The 26,799-nt window shown below is 45.5% G+C and overlaps 1 protein-coding gene across 9 annotated transcripts in view; it reads right to left on the bottom strand.

Moving 5' to 3' along the window:
* CUX1 (cut like homeobox 1) overlaps window positions 1-26,799 on the bottom strand; it is a 467,724-nt gene that overhangs the window by 213,598 nt on the left and 227,327 nt on the right. For all 9 annotated transcript variants that reach the window (XM_027861836.1, XM_027861837.1, XM_027861840.1 and 6 more), the window contains exon 4: window positions 12,691-12,769. In XM_027861836.1, the coding sequence (XP_027717637.1) occupies window positions 12,691-12,769 (79 nt within the window). The remainder of the gene's footprint in view (window positions 1-12,690; window positions 12,770-26,799) is intronic.

Genomic DNA, 26,799 nt, shown 5'->3' with positions numbered 1-26,799 from the left:
CTTTGGCTGTATCCCATAAATTTTGGTATGCTATCTCATTACTGTCATTCTCCTTGATTAAATTATTGATTGTTTCTACGATTTGTTGTTTGACCCATTCATTCTTTAGGATTAGATTATTTAGTTTCCAATAATTTTTAATCTATCTTTCTAAGGCCCTTTATCACCTGTAATTTTCATTGCATCATGATCTGAAAAGGATGTATTTAATATTTCTGCCTTTCTGCACTGGATTGTAAGGTTTTTATGCCCTGAATACATGATCAATTTCCGTGTAGGTGCCATGTAACACTGAGAAAAAGGTACATTGCTTTCTATCCCCATTCAATTTTCTCCAGGTCTATTATATCTGACTTTTCTAAAATTCTATTCATCTCCTTAACTTTTTTCTTGTTTCTTTTGTGGTTAGATTTATCTAGTTCTGAGAGGGGGAGGTTGAGGTCCCCCACTAGTAGAGTTTTACTGTCAATTTCTTTTTGTAACTCACTTCTAAGAATTTGGATTCTATATCACTTACTGCATATATGTTTAGTATTGATACTACTTCATTGTCTATGGTACCTTTTTAGCAAGATATAGTTTCCTTCCTTGCCTCTTTTAATTAGATCTACTTTTGTTTTTGCTTTGTCTGAGATCGGGATTGATTACCCTGCTTATTTTTTTTTTAATTTCAGCAGAAACATAATATATTCTGCTCCAGCTTTTTACCTTTACTCTGTGTATGTCTCTAGGCTTCAAATATATTTTTTGTAAGCAACATATTATAGGATTCTGGTTTTTAATTCACTCTGCTATCCGCTTCTATTTTATGGGAGAATTTATCCCATTCACATTCACTGTTATGATTACTATATATTTCCCTCTATTCTATTTTCCCCTTGTTTATACTTTTTTCTTTCTCTCCTTTCACCCTGTCCCTCCTCACCAGTGTTTTGCTTATGACCACTACCTCCTCTAATCTACCCTCCCTTCTATCAGCCTCCACCTTCCCTTTTCTTTCAACTCCCCCCTCCTACTTCTCTATAGGGTAAGGTAGATTTCTTTACGCAATTGAGTGTGTATGTTATTCCCTCTTTGAGCCAAATTTGATGGGAGTAAAGTTCAAACAATGCTCACCTCCTCCCTTCTTTCCCTCTACTGTAATAGGTCTTTCATGGCTCTGTAATTACCCCATTCTGCCCCCCCTTTCCTCTTTTCCTAGTATAATATTTTTTTTTCAATCTTAACTAATTTATTTTTTACATCATCACATCAAAATCAACTACTACCCACACCCTCTGTCTAAATGTACTCCTTCTAAATGCCTTATTAGTGATAAAGTTCTTAAGAGTTACAAGTATCATCTTCCTGTATAAGAATGTAAACAGTTTAACCTTAATGAATAACATGGTTTTTTTTTTCTTTCCTGTTTACCTTATTATGCTTCTCTTGAAGCTTGTATTTGAAGATTAAATTTTCTGTTAAGCTCCAGTTTTCATCAGGAAAGTTTGAAAGTCTTCTATTTCATTGAATATCCATCTTTTCCCCTGAAAGATTATGCTCAATTTTACTGGGTGATTGATTCTTGCTTGTAATCCAAGCTCCTTTGCCTTCCGGAATATCATATTCCAAGCCCTCGGATCCTTTAAAATAGAAGCTGCTGAGTTCTGTGTAATCTTGACTATGGTTTCTTGATACCTGAATTGTTTCTGTCTGGCTGTTTGCAGCAATTTCTCCTTGATCTGATAGTTCTGGAATTTGGCTATACTATTCCCTGGAGTTTTCATTTTGGGATTTCTTTCAGGTGATCAGTGAATTCTTTCAATGACTATTTTACCCTCTAGCTCTAGGTAATCAGGGCAGTTTTCCTTGATAATTTCTTGAAAGATGCTGTCCAGTCTCTGTTTTTGATCAGGGCTGTCAGGTAGTCCAACAATTCTTAAATTATCTCTCTTGGATCTATTTTCCAGGTCAGTTGTTTTTCCAACGAGGAATTTTACATTTTCTTCTATTTTTCCATCCTTTTGATTTTATTTAATTGATTGTTGATGTCTCATAGAGTCATTAGCTTCCACTCGCCCAATTCTAATTTTTAAGGAATTATTTTCTTCAGTTAGCTTTTGTATCTCCTTTTTCATTTGGCCAATTCTGCTTTTAAAGGAGTGATTTTCTTCAGCGGATTTTTTTCCCCATTTGGCCAATTCTATTTTTTTAAGGAGCTGTTTTCTTCAGTCAATTTTTGTGCTTTCTTTTCCAAGCTGTTGACTCTTTTTTCATAATTCTCTTGCATACCTCTCCTTTCTTTTTTCCATTCTTTCTTCTACCTCTCTTACTTGATTTTTAACATCCTTCTTGAGCTTTTCCAAGAGGACTTTTTGGTCTTGAGACCAATTCATATTCCCCTTTGAGGCTCTGTATGTAGGCATTATGACATTGTTATCTTCTTCTGCGTTTGTGTTTTCATCTTCCCTGTCACCATAGTAGCTTTCTATGGTCAGGGCTCTTTTTTATTTTTTGTTCATTTTTAAAAGTTCAGCTCTGCTCCTGGGGTACAGGGGTCTGGTCACTGGCTTTCTTGCCCATGGCACTAGGGTGACGCTGCGTAGTCACGCCTGTTGTGCCCTGGGGTCTAGAGCTGGCAGTCTGCCTGCTGTGCTGAGGCTGGAGGCCTCACAGCTGGCCTGCGGTGCCACTGGTCTTCTGAGCCAGGCCCTTGAGGCCTTAGGTGCTGATCTGTGCTGAGGCCAAGAGCCTCCAAATGGCTTGCTCAGACACCACCTGTGGTGGGTTACACTCCCCTTTTACCCAAATGAGATAGACTTTTCCTGAAGTCCTTCTAAATTACATTATCTTGGACTGGAAAATTGTTTCACTCCATTTTTTTCCTGATTCTGTCACTCCAGAATTCTTTTAGAGGCTTGATTTAACATTGTTTTTGGGGTAACCTGAGGAGAGCTCAGGCAACTACCTGGCTTCTCTCCGCCATCTTGACTAGTAACTTTCTAGATGGGACAATGTCTTAGGAGAAACATGAAAAAATCTATAATTTAGGTGAGAATATATTTTAAGGATGAAATTTGCAGTACGTTTCTATTCTATTCCCAATGTTTTCAGGGTTCTCTCTGTAATGAATCTAGGGAACTTAGTGAGGGAATCCCCTCCACCCCTGCAAGTCAGTCCCTGCTCTGCAATCTACTGCCTCGGGTATCTGGAGCAGCGAAAGGTGACTTGCTCATGGTCTCAAAGCCAGGGAGGGAGGCAACATGATAGAGTGGGAAAAGTTAGGGCTTTGAAATGAGAAGGCCTGGGTCAAATCCTGCATGACCGTGTCACAGTGGCAAGTCACATAATGTCCACGTGGTATCATTTCCCCCATGTGAAAGGCGGGAGTTGGATCAGAAGGCCCTGAGCCCCTTCCAGCTCACTCTCCATGACTCTATGAATTACAGGCAGATCGTGACGCCAGGGCTTCCTGACTCAGAGGCTGGCTCTCTCTCTCTGCCAGGCCTTGCTGCCAATATGCACCGTAAACTTCCAATTTATTGTCTACAGATAAGAAGCAATGAAAAGTGAATAATTTGCTCACTAAGTAAAAATCACTCCAATTGTAAAGCCTCCCCTCCCAACCTTTGAATGGCAAACAATATGGCTTCTTCCCATTTAAAATTGCAGGCCCACCTCTGCCTTTGAAAACATGGGGAAGATATTAGCAATGAGTCAGAAACTGTGGATCAGAGACTTTATCGCAGAAAGAAATGGCAAAACATGGCCAAAACAGAGCTAAAGCAAGGTGACTCAGTTTCAGGAGCAAGAAAGGGGGAGAGGGAAATGGAGAGAGGGAAGGAGGGAAGAAGGAAGGGAGAAAGAAGAAGAGAAAGAGGGAGACAAAGGTATGGACATCCAAAGAAGAGGAGATAGAAGGGAGGGAAGGAGTGAGAGAGAGTGGGACAGAGAGAGAACAAGAACACGTAAACTAGAAGTTATATAAAAGCAATATTGAAATGTAGTTATAAACACGTGACTTTTCCAGATTCCTTATACTCATGTCTGGAATGGCTGCCACGAGTACCAGGGAGGGTCACGTTCACTACCTGTCCCTGGGAGCCAGGGGAAGGCTTGCAGCGAGGTAAATGATATTCAGAGTCTTGGGGTCAGTGGGGGTGGAGGTTGGGTCCAAGGGAGAAGCGAGGGCTCTAAGAGCAGCCAAATCCATAGAGTTGGGCAGTGCCTCTCCCTGGAGCCGCCATCAGTGAACCTTGAAGACTGTGACTCCTTCAATCTTTCCTATCCCCTGGGAGGGAGGGAGAGTTTCTGCCAGGTTGATACCAGATACTGGCTCACTTCCAGTTTTTTTCAAGTGGGAAACGTCTCCTCTGATCTCCAGGTTCTTTTGATGCTCTGAGGCCCACTTCAGAGCAATCTACTTTTATTCAGAGCCCAGCGAGCATCCAAGACTCACATGCCTTTGGTCTTCCAAAAGGCCAGAACCAAGCCAGAGGCTGGGTCTCCTGACTCCCCACCCCTTGGGGTGACTTAGCAAGCTCAGGTCTCACTTGCTCCCTCGCCTCCCACTCCAGCATCAAAGGCAGCCCAGAACTCGGCCACATTCGGCTTCCCTGGGATCGGTGACTCATTCATTCAAAAGTCATCCAATAGGGTAGGGCAAGGAGCAGCAAAGACTTCATTCAACCCACCTCCTTTGTCATCAACAAAGTATTAAGCAATGCGAAGAAAGGATTGTGAAGAGGCTGGGTCCACAAGAATAAGAGGGAGAAATAAGAAGAAAAAAACAGAGAGGAGGTGAAACAGAGAGAGGAGAAGAAAGGGGGGAGAAAGAACAGAAAGGAGAGAGGGAAGAGGGGAAATGAGGAGAAGACGAGGGAGAGAAGAGAGGGAGAAAAAGAAGGGAAGAAAGAGAACAGAAAAGGAAAGGAAAGGGTGCAATCCTTCCCTCCCTCTAGATCAGGGGCTTATAAACTTATTTGCATCATGGACCCCTTTGACCGTCTGGTGAAGCCAATGGATGCCCTTGTCAGAATGACGATTTTAAATGCACAAGAGGGCATACAGGAAATCAGTCACGTCAAAACAGTTATCTATGCATACATACATACATACATACATACAGAATACATTACATAACATATACGCCTACATGTGTGCATGTGTCCATCTCACAGACGCCAATTTGCACCTTCATGATCTAGAAGAACGAGAAGTGTCACTATCGGTGGATGGTAGAGGGGGGGTGCTGTCCTTTTTTATTTTCGGTTTTTGCCAGAGAAAGTCGTAAGATACATTTTTTCTACTTAGTTACACTAAGTTTGTCACCGCCCATGTGCCCACTTCTCCAAATGGATTCTGGAGAATCCTAGAATCATCAACCAAGATTATCTAGGCTAATCCTCTCCTTTTACAGAGGAGGAAACTGAGTCCTGGAGAGGCAAAACAATGTGCTTCCAGAGCCCTGCAGAGCAATCAGCAGAGCCCACCAGCATGCTTCCTCATTCCTCTCCTTCCTCTCTTCTGGCGCGCTCCTGGCCCACTGGCCTCGTGGAGCTCTTGGCCCAATATGATGAATGTGAAGTGAAAAGTGCCGTGGAAACGTCCACATGGGCACATAAATCTTCATGAAAGTGATGCCAAAGCCAAACCTGAGTCAGGGGATGCTCCCTGGTCACTCGGCTTGGCCAGAATGCTCTGCGGGCCTTCTCCCTCCATCAATGGGGAGAACATTGGCATCGTCAAGCCTGGCTCAACGTGGGCGCCTGCCGTCCCCAAGACAAAACACACCCCTGGAGGAAAGCGCTACCTCCCACACTGGCTCTGCCAGTTCCCACTTCCAAACATTCACCCCAACAAGCAGAAACACCAGCTGTCCTCTGGCCATCCAAGTCAGATTCCCACGCTGGTGGGCACGCACGGTCGAGGCGCTTGGTTTCTCACACAAGGGCAGCCTTGGGCAGTTTTCAGTAAATGCTCGGACACAGACCAGGAATCTTCCTGTGAAGCAGGGCTACAAGACAGCTTCACCTGAATAAACCGACTGGCTTCAGAATCGAGGCACAGCACGCTGCATGTAACCCTGTTCTCAGCTCTCTTGGCTCAGGATTTTAGACCGCTGCATGGTCTGGAAGCTGACCCCCTCGAGGCCAGATAAATGGGCCGAACTCAGTACTCAGATATCTCTGGGGAGACGCGGACTCCGCCAGGGCTTTTACCCTACCACTGAAAAGTCTCTCATGACCTAGACTTGGGAGGGCCCTCAGAGGCCATCTGGTTCTGGGAGTTTGGATGACTGTGAACCCAGGTCCACAGGGCCTTAATTTATAATGCCCATTTCAGCTGGGCCCTTACGGAGGGCAGCCTGGGGGTAGAACAGAGAGTGACCCTCAGAGCCAGTGAGACTTGGGGCATGTTCCATTTCTGACACATACTGACCAGTCACCTCACCTCTCCAGGCCCTAGGCAACTCTCTAAGACAGGGATTCTTAACCTGGGGTTTGGCACTATTAGGCTTGACTAGACTGTCTAAGGGATCTATGAGCCCAAAAAGGTTAAGACCCCCTGCTCTTAGACCACGCGCTGTGGAGGAGGCATTGATGTGCACTGGTAGGACTTTCCTCACCTGGGAGTTCTCTCACTAAGCTTGCAGGCCCAGTCTCTCTCCCTCCAGCTATCTCTCCTATTACAAAAGTGAGGTGCCACCTTATATCAGAGGGTCCAACAGATTCCATTCCCATCTATTGTTTCCCCTTCCCAACAGGTAAGAGATATCTGGTATAAACTGTTTCTTTTCTGATGAGCTCTAAAACTTGCTATTCTTGTAATAACGTACTGAGGCCAAACCAAATTCCAGCCCCCTCTCGTCATGATTGTCTACAATGACCTGCCTCAGAATCACCTAGCTCCCCTCAGTCTCTGGGAGGGCTCGAGGCACCATCAGATTCACTTATTTCTGTGCCCTGGATCCCTTTCATTGAGCCCAGAACGTCGTCCCCTCCGTTACCTGGCTCTGATAACAGTCTGACTCTTCCCCTAGGCTGGTCCACTTCACTGTTCTGTATGTGTTCATTCAACTGACAGAGATCCCCGCTTAGCCACTTGTCTCTTTTGATAAGTTCAACTGCACTGGACCCCGGCTTTGGGGCCTAGCCTATGTTATTTCCTTTGGAGGGGGCCATGTTCTCATGTGAGATCTGACTGTCTTGGACGCACAGCCCATAACGAGCTGGGGATGACAGGAAAATGGCAACGATGGCCGATGCTCCCTTTTCCCGGGGTGGGCGCGTTCAACGTCAAACTTGCTACATTCGGAAAAGGAAGAAGGAGCTGCATTTGAGACTTCTCTACGCTGGGCGTAGAGAACCTTCTACCAATGCAGGTTGGCTAATTCCTTTTTCCTTCCTCTGAATTTCTCTGGAATGTAGACAGTCTGTACCATATGCCATCATCCTACTCACACGTTTCTCTGTGTTTCACATCTGTCTCATCTCCCCAGCTAGAGTCACTGGCTCTTCCTCCTTCCTCCCCAAACCCTGTAAAATGTTCTAGAAGAAGACTGAAGGAGGGGATCGCAAAGCACCTTTTAGAAGCTTTTTAACTCTAGGAGCTCCATGCGGGATTATCTTTCCTTGTACGACATAACACCTAGAAACATTAACTCCTATTCTGCTAAAACAACTGGTCTTTGGGCTTATTTGATTTTTTTTTTAGACAATTCATTCACCAGTAAAGAGCACCGGTCTTAGGGGCAGAAGATCTGGGATCAAGTCCTAGGTAAAGCTGTATGACCCTGGGTAAGCTGCTTTATGCCTCAGTTTCCTCACCTTGGTATAGTGATTAGATCAATGGATTTAGACTTAGGAAGATGAGTTCAAATCCTCCCTAGCTATTTGGCTCTGAGCAAGTCACTTGGCTTCAGTTTGCTTTTCTGGAAAATGGGGATAATCATGATAATAAATCTAGTTCAAAGGGCTGATGTAAGGATCAGAGGAGAAAATATACGAAAAGGGCTTTGAAAAATCTTAAAGTGATATATACATGTTGGCAATTAATATAATTATCATTAACATCATAATCATTAGGGATATGGTGCCGAACTTAGAAATTGGAAACCTGAGTGCAAATCCTACCTTGGACACTAGCTGTAAGACTCTGGGCAAATCACTATCAGCCTCAATGTGCTCATCTGTAAAATGGGAATAACAATAGCAACCCCCCCCCCCCAGGACTGTCTTGAGGGCCAAATGAAGTCATAAATATAAGGTGCGATGCAAACCTTCCAGTGCTACATAAATGTTAACTACTGTTAGCATCCATAAAATGAGGGCGTCACCAGTGACCATGGAAATTACCCAGTTTTCTAGAACAATGTCCACCCACACTAGAAGCCTTACAGCTCACGGGATCCTGGGTGACTCACGACCATGCTGGGCCTCAGTTTCCTCATAGATAAAATAAGGGGAATGCCACGGAAGAGAGATGAGAAGACACTCTTCCCCAGCTCCCACATTTGCAAAGGTGGGGGGCCATGTGAGTAGAGTATTATAGATGATGCTAGATTTTTTCAATACGTGGGTTAGTTTTGCTGAATGCTTTCCCCCCTCTCTTTTATTCTTTGCCATAGGCGATGGCACCCTAGGAAAGATGGGGGCGGGATACATTGGGACACGTAAGTGATCTAAAACAAAACCTATCAATTAGATTGCATTTTTTTAAAATGATGAGGAGGCTCCTTCCAGTTCTCAATCGATGCCCCTAGTCTTCCATTTCTATTTCTCCAGCTTTCCCCTTTCCATCAATAACATGAAATTCACAATGTTTCTGTCTTTAATAAGTAATATATTTAATTCTACTTTACAGATCTGAGATAGGAGGCAATGTTCTGCATGAACGTCCTTCTGGCTAGATTCCATTGGAATACCGAAAATGGATATTGTGGACAAAGATGTTACAAACCTCAAGCTGCATTTCCCCCTTCTCCAACTTATTTAAACAAAAGGCCCTCAGGTCCCTCTCTGGAGCAGATAGTTGATCTGTCCTTGTGCAATTTGACGTCAGCAAGGCTGGAACCACCCAAACTCTCAAAATCCCTTATACACATGAAATCTTGGAGCCTCAGCACATATGCATGAGGCAGACAAGCCTTCTACAGATGAGAAGATAACGGAGATGGGGAAAGGAATAACTGAAGCAAAGAACGAATCTGCCCTCGTTAGCAGAAGGCCCAACACTGCTCAGCCTCGTAGCATTCCACTGAACCCAGGCTCCTGGGCCAGGAGCTCAGCTGCTTAATTCAGCCTTGCAAGTCAACGCTGCCTGGCAATCATCCCCGTTTCAGGAAGCATGCGAGCTTCGCCGCGAGCTGGCCCAAGGAGGACCGACCTGAGCACTCTACAGGGTAAACCCCACTATTTTTTCTTTTCAGGGATCATGAAGGAGGCTGTCCATTTTAAGACGAGAAGGCCTAGTCTGTATGGTGACCACCAGCTTATGGAACGATGCTGAACGGCTTTGTAAACTAGGGGGCAGTCCAAATCTTCCGAAGAACTGAGGAATCTTTCTGAAAATACTTCTCCTTTTTTTTTGTGGAGAGAAAAAAGGAGGGACAAAAATGATTACTCCCTGCAGGAAAAAAAAAATCCCACAAGCAGCTGAAGGAAAATAGCCCCCTTTTAAATGACAGCTCAATTCAGAAACTGCACTGGGGAAAATGTGTGTATAAAACTCAATTACATATTTGAAAAGGGGGCGTGAGATGTTTGGAAAAACAACTGTTAATGGCCTCAGTCTCGGCAAACCCCAAACAAGCTAACCTTTAAAAAAAAAAAAAAAGAGTTAACACACACACACACACACACACACACACACACACACACACACACGCTCTCAATAAAACCCACACATTACAGAATGACGCATACTAGCCTGGCTTCATTTCTCCTTTACAATAGGACCTTTTGAGCCCTAATGTGGCCCCAGAGCACCCCTTTAACAGCAAAATAAAAATAGCAAATCAAAAGAACGCAGCAACCTTTTCAAACAGAAAGCTGCCAGGAGTTATATTTATCAAAGCCAATCTGTCCGCCTCGATTGGACTTTTCCTGCAAATTCTCTACCTGAATTAGCTCAGGAACAGCCTCAGGTTCAGAGAGAAACTCCTCAGGCACCCCATGATGCAGGAATGAGTGCAGGTGGGACTGGATGCATTTTAGGGAGCATTTCAAACTGGGGGCTAGGCACATTCCCCCCAAGAAAAACAATCCTTTTTTCAGGATCCCAGACTTAGAGCTGTTTGTTAGGAATTTTCAGGCTAGCAACTCTAATCTCCTGCCTTTGTAGATGAGGAAACTGGGACCCCCAGAGGCGAGACAGCAAGTGGAATGACAAGCCCAGGGTCCTTTAAGTCGATCTTCTCAACACTGAGCCTGGGTCTCTATCCACTCGAGGGCAACAACCCTGATTTTGAAAACAGGTATCAGGCAGGGACGAGATAACGGACAGGAGAAGTGTGGACACTAGTATAGCCTTGGTTGCCAACGATAAGGCTCTGACTGATGAGACAAAAGTCCCGAGCATCACGCAAAAGGCTGGAGAAAACTGGAAAAGCAACATCGTGACACCAAGAGCTAAAAAAGCATCTAAGATGCCAAGAGAAATGGACCATCCCAGGAACTCAAGAACAGAAAGCAGCCAAGCCAAGCCACACAGGGACGGCAGCATCCTTTGACCTCCCTTGTCTCCGAGCAGAATTCGCACTCATCCCAAACATGGAAAACTGGGGGTGGGGAGGGGAAAACCCGCTGCTAAGGAGGCCACGAGACCCGAAGTCTGCGGCCTGGGAGGGCAAAGCCAAGCCTGGACTGGCCTAGACAGCGAGCCCTGGTGGACACAGTGCAGGCAGCCAGGGCTTTATTTCTGTCTTACTGAGCTTGCTTTAGTCACGACTAAGATGTTTGTAAGGGAAATACCAAGTGGCTGGCATCAGGTAGAATCCTAATGCGACAGCGTGGGCATAGTGATGCTGATCAGGCTTCCTTGGTTCATGTCTTTAACACCCCCAGCCACTGAGCCAGCTCCTCTCCAAAAAGAAACTAGATGGTCCTCCAGGTAAGGACCGGCCCAGCCGCAGCCGCAGCCGCAACCACAGCCGCAGCCGCAGCCGCCACTACCAGGAGGGCGGAGAGATGAGCCCTCCACCCTCCTTTTTACGAGCGGAAATCCAAGGCTTGTCTTTGTGTTTCCAAAGGCAAATAACCCGCCCCACAAATCGAATGCATTTCTTAGAGGACCAAAGAGGCATTTTCATGGATCCCAGGATCATTCATTTCAAAGTGGACGAAGGCCCAGTGGCCTACTCGATCCAAGCCCCTCATTTTACAGAGGAGGAATGGGAAGCTCAGAGACTTGAAGACACTTGCCTCCGGTCACACAACTACCAGGTGTCAGAGGTGGGATGCGGTATGGCACGCTATCCAATATGAAAAATAGACGGTTTTCTAGAAACTGTCTGCTCTGCTAACTGGGCGGAGCGGCAGGTGTAGAGGGAAAAACAGTGCCTGAAGTTAACTGAGGAGGACGCTCAAGGCCTCCTTTACACCTGCCCCTTAAATGAAGAGAAAAAGACCAGCCGGTGAAGAGGCTCCACTCTCCATAGGCTCCTTTCCCCTCCCTCAGGTCCCTGCTGTCCGGCTGATTCCCGTTTTCGTCAACAACGGAACCTCCTGGCACAGCGGTTCTTCAAAGGCTTCTGCCCGTGGCACAGAAGAATCCAGTCTGGAGGGGTGTGGACTCACCGGCAGCTTCGAGGGCAAGCTCCTTACAGTTGGGGACAGCCCCACTGAGAGGCATGGTCTTAGGCGACGGCTGTGTCTGCACGGCACTCCAACAGTTGGGCAAGGAGGACTCTGGTCTCTTTCCCACACTCATCATAGCTTATATTGTTATCAGAGTTCTCCGCATGGGTCTTACCCTCAAATCAACTGATGACACACCTACTGCGCATAAAGTCCCGCCCCCAAGGAGCTTCTATCCCATTGGGCTGGGAACACTTCCAGGGCCGGGGCTCCCTCAGTGCCCGGCCCAGTGCTTGCCACATAAACCGAACGGGCCCCGGTTAGTTTGGTCAAAGGGGTGGGCTTGTAAGCCTTGGTGGAGAGAGGCATTAATCAATGCATGATACAAGTCAATAAGAATGCATTCATTCTCTGACAAGTTTACCGAATGAATGATTAAAGACGCATTTATTAACCATTATGCACCAGGCACTGCGACAGGCATGGAGAGTCAGCTTACAAAGAATGACAATATCTGCCTTCAAGGAGCTTACATTCTGACAGTGGGCGAGAATCCCTCTAGGGGAGAGGTGACTGTGGAAATCTTGGTTGGGAGGGTCAAGGGATGATGAGTTGGGCCACGGTCTGATCCGTAACTGCTCTATTTTCTATGCTACTACAAGGATGGAGAGGCATCGGGTCAGGGTTTGGGCTGACCTAAGTATTTTTGTAAATGCAGGTGATGAGCCTCCCGTCCACATCCTCTGCCAGATGCCGAGTCTGGGAGAGTCTACCTAGGCCTTGGCTCCTTCCCCACGGCCTGGAATGTCACGAGCAAGCTGCACCGTCTCCTGCTGTGGACCAAGAAGAAATCCCCCAAGGACCAAAGGCAGCCCCGGTCCACTCATTCTTTCAATCAAGCACGCACGCTTACCTGGAACATCAATTAATCTCTTATAGACATTCAAGAAGGCAGCCTCGGCTTCTTTGCTTCTCTTACTCAGTGCATCAATCTAGAGGGGGGCAAAGAAAAAAGAGCTCAGACGTGTGTGGGGAGTCACTGAGAAATCATCACGCCACAATTCACGAATCAAATGACCCGAGGGCCCCCATGCGGTGACAGCATGCTCCAAACCTCTTTATTGGAATGATGATAACATTAATAAGAAAACAATGTTGTTGTTATTCAGTCATTTCAGTCATGGCCAACTCTTTGCGACCCCATTTTTGGGGTTTTCTTGGCAGAGATCCCGGAGTGTTTGCCATTTCCCCCTCCAGCTCATTTTACAGATGAGGAAACTGAGGTAAACAGGGTTAAGTGACTTGTGCAGGGTCACACAGCTAGTAAGCATTTGAGGCTGGATTTGAACTCAGATCTTCCTGACTCCAGGCCTGGTGCTCTATTCGTTGGGCCACCTAGCTAACAGTTGTATAACACCTACACACCACTCTAGGCACTGGGCTAAACACTTCTACAACTATTATATCTTTTGTTCCTCACAACAACCCAGGGAGGTAGGTGCTGTTATTATTCCATTTCATAGACGAGGGAACTGAGGCAGAGGTTAAGTGACTTGTCCAGAGTCATACAGCTAGTATCTAAGGCTCAGTCCAGGATCCCTGCTCTATGCCCTGTACCACACAGCTGTCAAAACCTCTACAAGCAAACAAAATGTAAAGAGGTCCTTCTTGTCCAGGAGTAAGTTTTCCATGGACTTAAAGTAACTTTGGAAGTCAGGTCAGTGGGGTTACAGAAGCAGTATGATGCCGTGGTCAATACAGTGACTTAGCAGACGGCACACTGAGCTTGGAGTCAGAAGACAAGGGTTCTGGGAAGGGGCTTCCCTTCTCTGGGCCTTGGCTGCTTCATCACTCATGAGAGCCACGGCCTCTAAAGACCCCCTAGTCTTAAACGCTACGATCCCATGGATGGTCACCCAAAGGCCTTCCCAGTGACGCCGTCGGGCCACTCAAACTGGACCAGGCTTCTCTTCTGTCTGAGGCCTAGGTTTTTTTCTTTCTCTCTCAAGTGAAAAGTTTGGATTCCAGCATCTTGAAGGATCCTTCCAGCTACAAATCTCCATGACTCAGTGATCATCATCTCAGCTCCCTCCAGGCCCACAGAGCTGGAAGGGCCCAGAGGCCACCAGGCCCGTTCTCTCCTTTGATAGCGATAAATGTGGCCCAGAGAAAATCTCAGTTCTAGAGCTGGAAGGGGTCTTACAGACCACCTAGTTCAGCCCCCTCATTCCACAGATCACAAAACTGAGGACCACAGAAGGGAAATGACCTGTTCAAGGTCAAATAGTAAGTGTCAGAGGAGTTTCTTTGGTTCCACAACCACAGGGAGCTGAGGCAGAGAGCATAGTGACTTCTCTCACGTTATATAAAACCTCAATGGTAAAACAGGGATAAGAAAACTGAAACAAGCCCTTTCTCTAGTGACTTTGGACAGGCCACTTTTCATCTGCTAGACACCAAGGCGGCTGAGCTACTTTGAAAGTAATGGTTTTCAATCCTTTAAAAAAAAAACATAGCAGTATAGTGGAACTCTTCACTTTAACAAAACTTAAAAACAATAAAAAATTTCAAAACATACTTTAAAATCTACTATTAACAGTATTGAATAATATAACACTGATTTAGAAATTCAGACTAATTTTATCTGATAATAACATAGTGAATAATAACCTAACAACATATTTAGTGAGAAGGATGTGATTTTTTCGCTATCAGATGATTCAGATTTAAGAACAGTATTAGATTCCTTTAAAATTTTTTTACTGATGCTTTTGGCACTTAGTAAATACTTGTTGATTGATTTTTGTTTTTATATTGTAGTAATTTCTGGATAGAATACCCTCATATATGTATACACAAACCCATACGCCAGTAAACCTTCCTTTTTTTTTTTTTAAACTACATGAACCTTAATTAAAATATTAGAAGGGTAAAGTAAAACATACCAATACATACAATATGGGCTTTCCTCCCGTGCAGGCAGCCTCCACTCCTGGCTTAGCAGGTAGGGCAAACCCTAAAAACACAATTCCCCTCCCACCTGCACCCGAAAGGCTCAAACAAGGTGTTCAGCCTGGGGCATTTCCATTCAAGGAAACATCTCCCCAAAAAAGCCCTCCCTTCCAGCAAAACAAAACAAAAGTAAAGGAAAACTGACAGTATATCCCACCCACAGTCCTCTACCTCTCCAAGGAGGTGGAGGTACAAGAAAGGAGGTACATAAACTCCCTCTCTTGTGTGGGGCCAAGACTGGTCATTCCAATTCAACAGCCCTCCACTTCTCAGCTCTGCATTTTCCTTTATATTGTTCAAGATACCGTACTGTCTCCATGGTTGCCTTGGTCCTGATTATTTCATTCCACAACAATTCATTCAATTCCTCACATGATTCTCTGAATTCCTTTTATACATCCTTTCTTACGGCACAATAATCATTCTAGTTAGTCTAAGCTATTCTCCAGTCGTTGGGCAAGGTTTCTTCTGCCACAAAAAGGGCTGTCATGAACACCACATCTATTAACTGTCATACTAAGTCACCTTCTCTGGATCAAAGGATATGTTAGAGTTACTATTCTCACTTAATTCTAAATCATTTCCCAAAATGGCTAGACCACGTAACAGCTCTAGCAACAATCTATTAGTATTCTTGTCTTCCCCAGACCCTCCAACACTGTCCACGGACCGGCCTGTAGTCAGGAAGACCCAAGTGCAAATCTGGCCTTAGATAATTAGTGGTGTGTCACTCCAGTCACTTAAGCTCACTTTGCCTCAGTTTCCTCAGCTGTAAAATGGAAATAATAGTGGCACCTACCTCCCAGGGTTGTTGGGAGGATCAAATGAGATAATATTTGTAAAGCGCTTAGCACAGGGCCAGGCACACAGTAAGTGCCACATAAATGTTTATCCCCTTCCCTTCTCCCTTTTTCATCGTTGCCAACTGGTTGGCTTTGAGGCGAAACCCTGAGTTGTTATTATTTCTTATTATTAGTGATTTGGACCAATCTTTCATTTGGTTGCTGATACATTCTGACTCTTCTGAAAAGAGTTTATAGCCTGACCACAATAATGGATAGAATAAACCCACGAAATGTTTGACAACCATTTTCAACACCCCATTTGAAAGTCTTTGAAGGGATTGCTTCAGCTCACTCCATCTCCACTTACAACAACTAAGAATTTTATTTCAAAACCCACTGTTTTGCTTGTAAATGTTTTTGTAATTTTGCCAGAACCAAAGCAGTGTGTGTGTGTGTGTGTGTAAATCTGATAACATTCCACATGAGTTTTTTGGGATTTCTGTAAGTAAAGCCAAATCAGAGATAACCGTTGTATATTAGTGCTGCTTCTGCATTTGGGGCATTCGACTTGAACACAGTTTGTGGGTGTCTGTGTCACCATCAGCATCTCGGCTATTAACACTTCTGCTTCCTGGTTTCCTCAAACTTCCCAATTTTGAACCATGATGAGAGTTGGCATAAGCCAAGTTTATAATCAAGGGGGTAACGCTTCAATGTAGCTGGTGCCCTGCTTTGCCAATTGCCATCTTCACAACACTGTGAGGTCAGCAATAAGAATAGAGCTGGATCCTATGTACACAGACACACACACACACACACACACACACACACACACACACACATATACACACGACAGAGGCAGACCAACGAGGGACTGATTGGCACCCCCCATCACTGGGCACCTCCAGTGACTGATCGTCAGTCAACGGGAGGCCAACTTTCTGGTCACTTCATTGATCTCACCTGTCTCCACGGCCTTTCCCCACCGGCCAAATGTACATGTTGCAAGCCACTATCACTGCCAGCCAAGGAAGGGATCTACCATATGTGACTGCCTGACATTTCAGCTCTGCTCTTCCAGGACCCCATGGCCTGCTTCCTGGAACCCCAGGGCTGCCCAGGCCTGCTTGAGAAACATCACTCAGGTGGCTCCCTACACCTCCACCCCAGAAACAGGCCATGCAGCTCAGAGACCCTGGCGTCCATGTCCAAAGCGCCTCTGATCGCTGGCTGGGCCAATCACATTATTCCACTTACGTAACCAAATGGCTGAGTTTGTGGGGCATTTTTACAGGATGTGGTCGCTCCAAGCATGCAAGATTCTACATGCAGGAAGTTTACATTTGCTCAGTAAAAGGACATGAAATTACATATTCTTTTTGTCTCCCATGCCACATGCCCCCCTCCCCATGCATGGAATGATACTCTTTGTCTCCATCCTTATTAAAAAGGCATGAGGATAAATCTTAATTATAGTGCCTCTCCTCCGGACCTCAGTCAGAGCCGTACGTAAGCACCCGCGATGAGCTCAGTCTGTAACCCTTCAAAAGCTAGGGAAAAATGACTCAGGCTCAAAGACCACTGGATCCTACATCTAGACTGGAAGGGACATTAAGAAGCCAAGCCTCTCATTTCACAGATAGGGAAACTGAGGTCCAGAGGTGTCGTGATCTGAACCCAGGTCTTTTGGACCGAATCTAATCCCCTCCTGCACTGTACAACATGCTACTTCTAAGAGGTATGGAATAAGGAATCAGGAAATTCACTATTGGCACCCTTAATTCCCAGATGGGATACACTCCAATTATGCAGGTACACAGCAGGAATTTCCCCATTTTACAAGGAAGGAGATTTTCTTGCAGTCACATAACAGAGTGGATACTAAGGATCCGAGGAAAGATTCAAACCCAGCTTAAGTCTCTCCTGCCAACCCCATATCTGGCCTTCTGTATCACACCACATCAATTCTGACAGAAATACAGGCAAATACCAATGGGTAAAAACAGAGACAAATGAGGGGTCCAAACAAGGCTCTATGGGGAAAAAAAAAGATTCCCTTGGGAGAATCAGGGAGGGCTTCCTGGAGGAGGTGGCAGCTGGGGTGAGTGTCGGAGGAAGGGAAGGAATTCAGGACCAGAGAGAGAACGTGGCTTTGTGGGGGACAGAAAACACAAAGAGGGAGAGCATGAGAAATAACACTGTGAGCCCCGGGCCTCCTCCATTTCCAAAGCCCAGGGGTCTGGGCTCTTCAGACAACGGACAGGCGAGTGACCATTAGGGAGATCCTTCATGATGGGAAGACACATAGTGAGAAGGCCAAAGTCCTCAAGTGGCAACGTTTGGAATTGGGGGGGGTCCCCCTCCTTCTAGAGTCTGGTGGCCTCTGGGTTCATTCTGGAGCTGGGAATAGGAAGGCCAGAGTACAAGCCCAAGGAAACCACACAGCTTCCAGCAGGGAACTGGGCTTGCAGGAGATCTCCTAACTTGGGAGTTTAAATTAGAGATGAGTATTTTGCCCATCGTGCCCACCCACTCACACCCCTGAAATAGTTTCAGGGAATCGGCAAGGATGTATATATTTATCTAATGGGAGAATTTGCCACAGCTTCAGCAGCAACCCCAATTCCTGTGGAGCCCTTAGGGCCAAATTTGGCGTTTTCCTGTGTATCAAATCTGTGCCCAGCTTTTTAGAAGCTTCAAAATAAAGATTCGGCTAAATTGAGCAGAGGCTTTCTTTGACACAAGCTAACAAAAAGTGGAGGGACGGATGACTTAGCATATGCTTTTTTTTAGAGTTTGTATGCCATTAAGGCTGTACTCATAATTGGCAAGATGAAGAATATGTTTTTTCTTAATTAAAAATCAGTACAGAAATGAAATGTTCCTTCCTCAATACTTATTAGTTTTATACGTTCTGAAATGAGACTTGCAAATGCAGGAAGCTACATTTTTCTTCCTTCTAAAATGAAATGTCCTTTGGCAGCTTTCTCAGGCAGGCAAACATCACCAAATCACAACGGATGATGCCCCATGTTTCCTGCTGCAAAATCCCAAAGGCCAGGTCTTCTCATCTCAGCCCTACTATTGGCACAACAATCAGCTCAGCCGGTCAGGTACAGATGGGAAATTGATGGGGGGTCAGGAAGAAAAAGGAGGCCGAAGAGAAGGGGATTTTTGCAAAACAAAAGTTGAAACATTGATATTTGCTTAAATCAGGATTTATGTTTGACAGATGGGATGGGACAGTTCTGATTCCACAATTTCATTCGAGTGGGGAATGCCCAATGAGAAAACTTCCTATACCAACAGAGATGATCTCCCTACCCTGAAACTTTATTATAAATCAAAGTTGATTGAGGACATAGAGAGTTTCTGTGGCTTTGCTGAGGTCACACAGCTAGAGGTGTTAGAGGTGAGACTTTCAGGCCTTCCTGACTCCATTTACCACAACACACTGCCTCTCATCAGTAATGGCAGGAGCTCGAAAGCCCGGAGCCCTAGATTGGAGATAGGCTCACAAAGAATTGGGCAAAAACTAGAGTTCCACAGTCATGATTCAAGGTAGGCTCAGTTGCCAATCCCATCACTAAAAGAGGGGCATTAAATGTCTGCTCAAAAGTCTGGTGACCCTAGTCTGACTTTTTTTTTTTTAAACCATCTGTTCTTAGAAACAGAACACAATAATTATAACTTGGACAGAAGAAGGGATGAGCCAAGGGTTCCTCCCCTGTTCAGAGAGGTGGGGGGTTATGGGTGTGGAACACAGCATACACCATTAGGATCAGCTGATGCATTGGCTTGTTTTACTGAATTGCTTTTCTCACTGTTTTTTTTTTGTTTGTTTGTTTGTTTGTTTCAAATGACTCACCAGAGAGGGGGAAAGGATGCATTTGGAAAAGAAGATGATATAAAAACAAAAGATATCAATAAAAATGAAAAATTTCTTCAGTGGAGGAGGGGGAGAAAAGTATTTTTATTAACTGAACAAATTAAATTTTTTTTAAAATTTATTTATTTTTTTTATTTTTTGGTGAGGCAATTGGGGTTAAGTGACTTGCCTAGGGTCACACATAAAAATGTGAGGCCACATTTGAACTCAGGTCTCCTGAATCCATGGCCAGAGTTCTATCTACTGCACTACCTTGCCACCCCTAAGTTTAAGTTTTAAAAGAAGCAGTGGGCTAGAATAGAAAGGATCACTAGATTTGAAGTCAGAGGAGACAAAGGGTACAGCAGAAAAGGTAGCGACCGTGGAGTCCCAGAACCTGGGTTCAAAACCCTATGGAACCCTGAGGAAGCCACACCTAACATCTCTCTGTCTCAGTTTCTTCTTCTGTGAAATGAGGAGGCTGGACTAGGGTCTCTTCCTCCTCCAGATCTATGATCTTAGGACACAGGTAGGAATTCTGTCTCTACTACTTGCTGCCCATGAAAACGTCCCTGTCTCTGGGCCTCAGTTTCCTTCTGTGTCAGATGAAAAGTCAGGGCAGTCAATCTCCAAGGTTCTTTCTAACCCCAACATTCTCTGATCCTACAAGCCTTTGATCTATGACTCTATGAAAATAAGGAAGTAAACAGAACCATAAAATTTCAGAGCCTTGAGGGACCTTAGAAACAACCTACTCAGAGCTTCTGGAAAGGGTCTGATTAGCTACCACAGCAAAAAAGCTGATTTACAGGGCTGGAAATGGGAGACAGAAGAACTATTGAAACCGTTGATAATTTGCCGTAGGGGACAGCGCCCAGGCCAGAATGCAAAGGGAGAATTCCTAAAGTTCTCTTGGCCAAGGCTGTTGGTGGCAATGGACTGGTTTCCTTTGGACACGCAACAGAGATTCCAAGGGAGGAAGGCAGGTAAAACCGACTCAAACATGGATTTTTCTTTTTGGTGGAAAAGTATAGAGGAGTGAGCCTGATAATAACACTTTGTCATTAATGTGAAAGGCAAGGCTGGGGATGAAGAGCTGGCCTGGGAGTCATGAAGGCGTGGGCTCGAGTCTTACCTCTGAGATGGAGGGGCTATGTGACCTTAACCTCTCAAGTATGCCAAGACTGTGAGGTGGAGGAGAGCTCTAGGTCTGCATTAACGACAGGAAGCTTTCCTTCAGGGTTCTCCCCACACTGATAAAAATCACATCTCAGGAGACCATCCAGGAAAAACGACAGGAAAACTAACCTCACTTTACAAACATGACTAATAAAGTGTTTACATTTCCCCCAAGAGAACGTAAGCTCCTTGAGGGCAGCAGTCTGTGTGTCCCTGGTGCCCAGCACAGAGTATACTAGGCCCTTAAAAATGTTGAAGATTGACTGGCGACATGAGCCACCTTATGGGATCCCTTGAGACTGGTAGCACAATTATCATCCACCGATTTTACAGATGGGGAAACTGAGGCTCACAAGTGGAGTAATGGAAACTCATCAGACCACAGAGCTGGAAGAGACCTCAGAAGCCAGAGTGCCCAGAGAGCAGGGCCTGGAGTCAGGAAGACCTGAGTTCAAATCTAGCCTCGGACACTTCCTAGCTAGGTGACCCCGGCCCCCCTTCCCCAGATTTCTCTCTACCCAACCCCCTACACAGACTCAGCACCAGGAACTGGCCCCAGGCAGCAGCCTGAGGACCCTGAGCAGAGGCCCAGGCTCAGGCTGACACGTGGATCCCCTCCATCCATGGGTCATGGCTTGGATTCTCCCTTGCCCCCTCACAGGCTACTGGGGGACAACATGATGCCCCCGGTAGAAGGTAACATCCCATGGTGGTTCTCCTTTGCCTCATGCTACCCAACAGGCTCCACCCCCAAAATGAGGCAGGCCTGGCTGCTTAAACAAGCCCCTTCTTATCAGCGGAGGCCCTGGGGGCTGGGCTGGGCGGTCACACATATTTTATACCTTTCATTCCACAGACTTGCAAAGTGAGCTCAGACATGATGGCCTCTTATATCGTCACAGCGATTCGATCATCTGTTCGACAGACATTTTAAAATTAACTTTCTCACTGGCCTCTGCCGCTACTATTTGACAGCCTGCTGGCAAGTCTCTTGGGGCCTCAGTTTCCCCATCCGAAACATGAAGGGGTTTGGACTTAAGGGCTTCTAGGGTCCCTTGTAGCTCTGGACTCTTGAGATGAGCATCTTCACAACCGCAATCTGACTTAGGTGGGATCAGGATTTCTGTTCTTCTTTCAACAGGTAAGAAAAATAACAAAAATGGTGAAAATGGTAATAGCAGCGTGCTTTTATTTGGACCTTTAAGGTTTGCAAAATGTTTAACGTATTTTCTAATAGGATCCTCCAAGCTCCCCATGAGGCAGGTGCTATCACTACTCCCATATGGCAGATAAGGAAACTGAGGCTCAGTGTGATGAATGACTGGCCCAGGCTCACCCAACAAGTAAGTGATCTAGGCTGGCCCCAGGCCCAGCACTCAGCGGGTCCTCTCACCATGTTGCTCCCACTCACTGAGGCTCAGAAAGGTCAGTGTCAGGGCAGTTAGGTGGCACAGTGGATAGAGCACCGGCCCTGAAGTCAGGAGGACCTGAGTTCAAATCCAGCCTCAGACCAAACACTTGACACTTACTAGCTGTGTGACCCTGGGAAAGTCATTTAACCTCAATTGCCTAACAAAACAAAACACAACAAAGAGGTCAGTGTCAGAGGAAGAATTAGGATCCAGGCCTTCAGACTCCTCAGCAGGGCTTTACCCACCACACCACCCTGCTGAACAACGTCACAGAGGCGGCATGTGACACACACCATCTCTATCCAAGAGAGCCCAGGACACTGGATTGCTGAATCCCATAGACAAGGGGAGGTTATCAACCAATGCGACGTCAGTGGGATGAAGGTTAGGAAGAAGAAACAAAGACCACCGTGCCCTAGGAAAAAGAAGTTGTCCTATGCCATAAAGACAAGCATTTCTATCCAGGCCTGTAATTCTAGAGGTCTCTGGGCGGGGGGTCACAGGAATGCAGCCTGACAGCTGGAAGAGAGCGTGGATGCTGTCTGGTCCAAACAATGCTGCCCATTTTACAGATGAGGAAACCAAGGCCCAATGAGGTAAAATCACTTAGGATCACAGATTTAGGGCCAGACAGACTCAGAGGACATGGAGCTCAGCCCCTTCATTTGACGCGTGGGAAAACTGAGTTTCTAAAGCGGCTTAGTTGCCCAATGTCACTATTTCTGTGGGACTGACACACCGAACCTCTTAGCCCTGGGCAGCACCTTCGCCGCAGTGCCCTGGGCAAGAATGAGGCTTCCAACTCTTCAAGCTCCCAGTCTACAGAGCTGCGTTTCATCACATTCTGAGGCACTGTCCCTATTACTGATCGCTTGAAATGTTTGTGGCTTAAGTCTACAATTTCATTAGTGTTTCATTCCCCCGATGCAGATCTGCACCCACTCTGCACCTGGCGGATCTCAGAAAGTTAGGGAAGAAGGAGGTGGCACTCGGAGGTTAAATGACTTGGCCAGAGAGACCCACAGAGTCATGGCCAATGTATGTCTGAGACAAGACTTTGAGTCACATTCCTGACTCTAAGACCAGCTCTCTCCCCACTACACCATGCTGCCTTCTCCACTAAAATAGGCCCGTTATGAAATCCTCGGTGAAATGCTTTAAAATGTCATCTGACTTATTCAGAGCTGGCAGGGAGGGGGAGAGGGAGGGCAGTGTTTTTTAGCTAAATCTGAACCTCATGATTCCACAGGTTAATTTTAAATATGAGTTTCCTCAAAAAAAAAAAAAAAAAAAGTGCTAACCAGGGCTGGAGTTATTGGCTAATTCATAAATCCAGACCTAAAGAGGCATAAATATATTTGGATAAAAGAGCTTTCTGTCTACCTATATATACAGTCCTGGCATGTTTTCCCATGATCAGTCCCCAAGGGCAGTCTCTGATTTTTAAGTAGTAGAGAGCCGTATCATGTTTCCAATGACGATCACAGGACAAGTTGAATTTCCAGTGGTGAGGGGGAAACATTGCTTCTTTTTCCGTATGTCGCTATCAAACCCAGACCAAAGTCAGAACACCTTACATCCTTGGGGACGGAGATGTCTCACACATTGCTTCAAGCATCCCAATGCTGCCAGTGTATTATGGAGCGGCCCACCAACCTTCAGCCAGGGAGGTTATAAGCTAATGACCAAGGAACAAATACAAACCATTAAGAGATTTCTCCAATCAATGTGCTTTGGGACCGGAGGCCAATCAAGGCCAGCAAATCATATGACGATGGGACAGAATTGGTTGGTCTGCACTTGACATCTGGCTGCAGAATTTCTGAAAGAGCTGGGTCTGACTTAAGGAGCTACATGAAATCCCAGAAGTCTACAAAGAATCCTAAGAGTTAAGTACAGATGAGATCAGAGCCCGGACCAAAAGTTCCCAGTTCTAATTTTATCTGAGCATGGCCATGTAAAAACAACAGACAGATTTTCTGGACAAAACCAAAAAGAGCAATGATCAACCCCAGGATTCTCCCCAGCAGAGCATGGATGCAGTTCTTGGCAGGGCATTCCAGCTATGAAGAGATAACAGCAACTCGCTATCACTGTGGAATATTATGACTCTTCAAGAGACCACTGGAACCACAGGGAAATAAGAAACAGTAGGAAGAAAACCAGGGTGGGAGTGAGCCCTCCTTCTGCCTTCCAAGGTCAAAGTTTTCGGCTTTTGGTTTTGTTTTTTAATGCTTTCTTATGCCCAGCTCAAAGTTCACACTCAAAGAACCAGCTCCATGTTGTTTTTCAGTCTTGGATAGCCTAATAAGAAGCCCAAGATCTGTAATCCCTTTTCTCCAGCTGAGCTGAATGTACAAATGACATATGCCAGCGTCCAAGATTAAGTATCTCAATTTAAACACACCACGCAGCAGAGCACTCAAATTTAGCAACAGTTCTCACGGAAATTGGTACCCCACCCTCCACCTGCCCACTGGCAACCATTTATAGGAACAGAATGTGACCCACTGATTTAGACAGATCATCCACTATTGGGATGATTAATAATGAATAGTCAGCGAGAACTGGGAAGTCAGGATTACAGTCGGGGACAGTCGAGGAAGCAAAGTCCCTACTGTCTAGGAACACAGATTAACAGACCCCAAAAAGTCTACAGAGGTCAAAGGACCACTGGATGGTCGAGGGAGAGCTATAAGAGACCAGAGAGGCCATTCGGTCCAACCCCCTCATTTGACAGATGGGGAAACTGAGGCCAAGAGACTGGAAGTGATCACTCTAAAGTCACATAGTACTATGTTGATAGTGGGACCTGAACCCAGGTCCTCTGACTCCTTCGACTATACCAGCAATTCTCAGTGTGGTCTGCAGACACCTGGAGTCTCCAAAACCTTTTCAGGGAATTTGAGGTCAAATCTGTTTTCATAACAATATCCAACCATGATTTGCCTATTAAAATACATCTTCTTTTTGCAACTACCTATCTGTATGAGGCCAGATCCCTTCACACCTCACCAAAACAACAAATCACAATAGCCTGAATGCAGAAGCTGACATGAGAATCCAGCTGTCTTCTATTAAGGTAGACATTAAAGAGATCTGCAAAAATACATCAAACTATGCTCCTCTTCTTCCTATTTTATTTTTGTTTCAGAAAACAGTCATTTTTCATAAAAAAATATATTATTTATGTTAATGTGTGATGGGCTTATGAGTATTATTTAAGTGAATTAATACATTTCTGTAAAAAATAAATTGATCAGTTTCAATTTCTAATACTGTCAGTAATGATAGCTCTAGCCCACATAAAGAAAAGTTCTTTGGGATCGTCAATAATTTTCACAAGGATAAAGGGGTCCTCAATAATTTTGAAGAATGGCAAGGAGTCCAAGGTGTGAAAACCACTGCACTATCCTGTGGGGGCTCCCCTTCCTTCTCTGTGTTTTCTTGCTTTTTCTGTCCTTCAGCAGTCCTATTTTAGATGGAAGGGGCAAGGAAAGGAGCAAAGGGGAAAGAAGGAGAATTAGTTATTTTCAAAGGATAAAGACTCAACACCCCTTTTCCCCCTTAGAATATATGTTCCCTAAAGGCAGGGATGGTATCTTTTCTGCCTTTGTATCTCTAGCAAGCAGCCCCGTAGCTGGCCCCAGGAGGCATTTAATAAATGCTTGTCTTGTTGACTGACTCACTGTGGATAAGCCAGCTTGGATGTCAGATGGTCCATCATGGAGGGTCATGGCTTGGTTCAGCTCTAACAAGAAAGGAATAGGAGGGACAGGGCAGCAATAAGTGTTTGAGAGGAAGGGGGAAGAGATTTCAACTACACTGTTGGGAGACGGGCAATGATGTAAGTGGGGGTCTCTGTCTATTGCTGGGAGGGGCTGTCAGCTGAGAACCAGGAGCCCCAAGCAAAGTTCCCCTGGTAATATCTATCAGTCCTACCTTTTTGACTCAAATACTTTCGTATGCATATAAGCAGCCTCCTCCCTTTAAAAATCTGGCCCTTGGCACCCATTTTTCTTACGGAATGACTTTATTAGATTAATGGAGCATTGGTAATACCTAATTAACAATGAGATTGAGTTTTTCAATGGGAAGGGAGTTCTGCAGAAAGAAATGGCCCTATTATAACGATATCTACACACAAAAATTTCACTGTCCTCAAATAAGAGTCCGTGGCAGGTACGGTAGCTTTGGCCGATGGCTGCCGGGAAAAGGGTCCCTGCTTAATGCTATGAAAAATCTTTGCCATGAGACCTTAAGGCTGTGCGTGAACCAGGTCAAGGAAAGGCAGCGATGGGGCAGGCGGAGAACAGTGTGAAGGGGCTTTGGCCTAGTTTCTAAGCCAGAGATGTTAAACTGCTGTGCACACGCTTAATTTCCTGCATGGTTTGGAAGAGGCCTGGGCCTAGAGACAACTGTTCCAATTCAGCTAAGATGCTTTCTGGCCCAGTCTCTTCCTCCCCCAAACAGTCCTTGCCTTTCATCCAGGCCTGCCCGCCCACCAGAGGCCCAGCGCGGCTCAGAGGGCCCATCAGGGAAGATGACGGAGTCATGAGGAACACAAGTATCATCACGGCAATGATGCTCAATTCATCCCGTGAATCAATGAAGTCACCGGGCACTCAGGCTAGCTCTACGACCACCAGGGCCTGTCACGGGGGCAGAAAAAGAATGCTGACTTGATCCAGAGGTCCCGGGTTCAAAGCCCCCCTCTGCTGTTTACTATCTGAGGGATACTGGGCAAGTCATTTAAACCTCTCTCA

The sequence above is a fragment of the Vombatus ursinus genome, unplaced genomic scaffold (assembly GCF_900497805.2).
Source record: "Vombatus ursinus unplaced genomic scaffold, bare-nosed wombat genome assembly UNPS02014768.1, whole genome shotgun sequence".
NCBI lineage: Eukaryota > Metazoa > Chordata > Mammalia > Diprotodontia > Vombatidae > Vombatus > Vombatus ursinus.
Note: the sequence above shows the minus strand (reverse complement) of the source record. Positions and strands in the feature narration are given on the sequence as shown.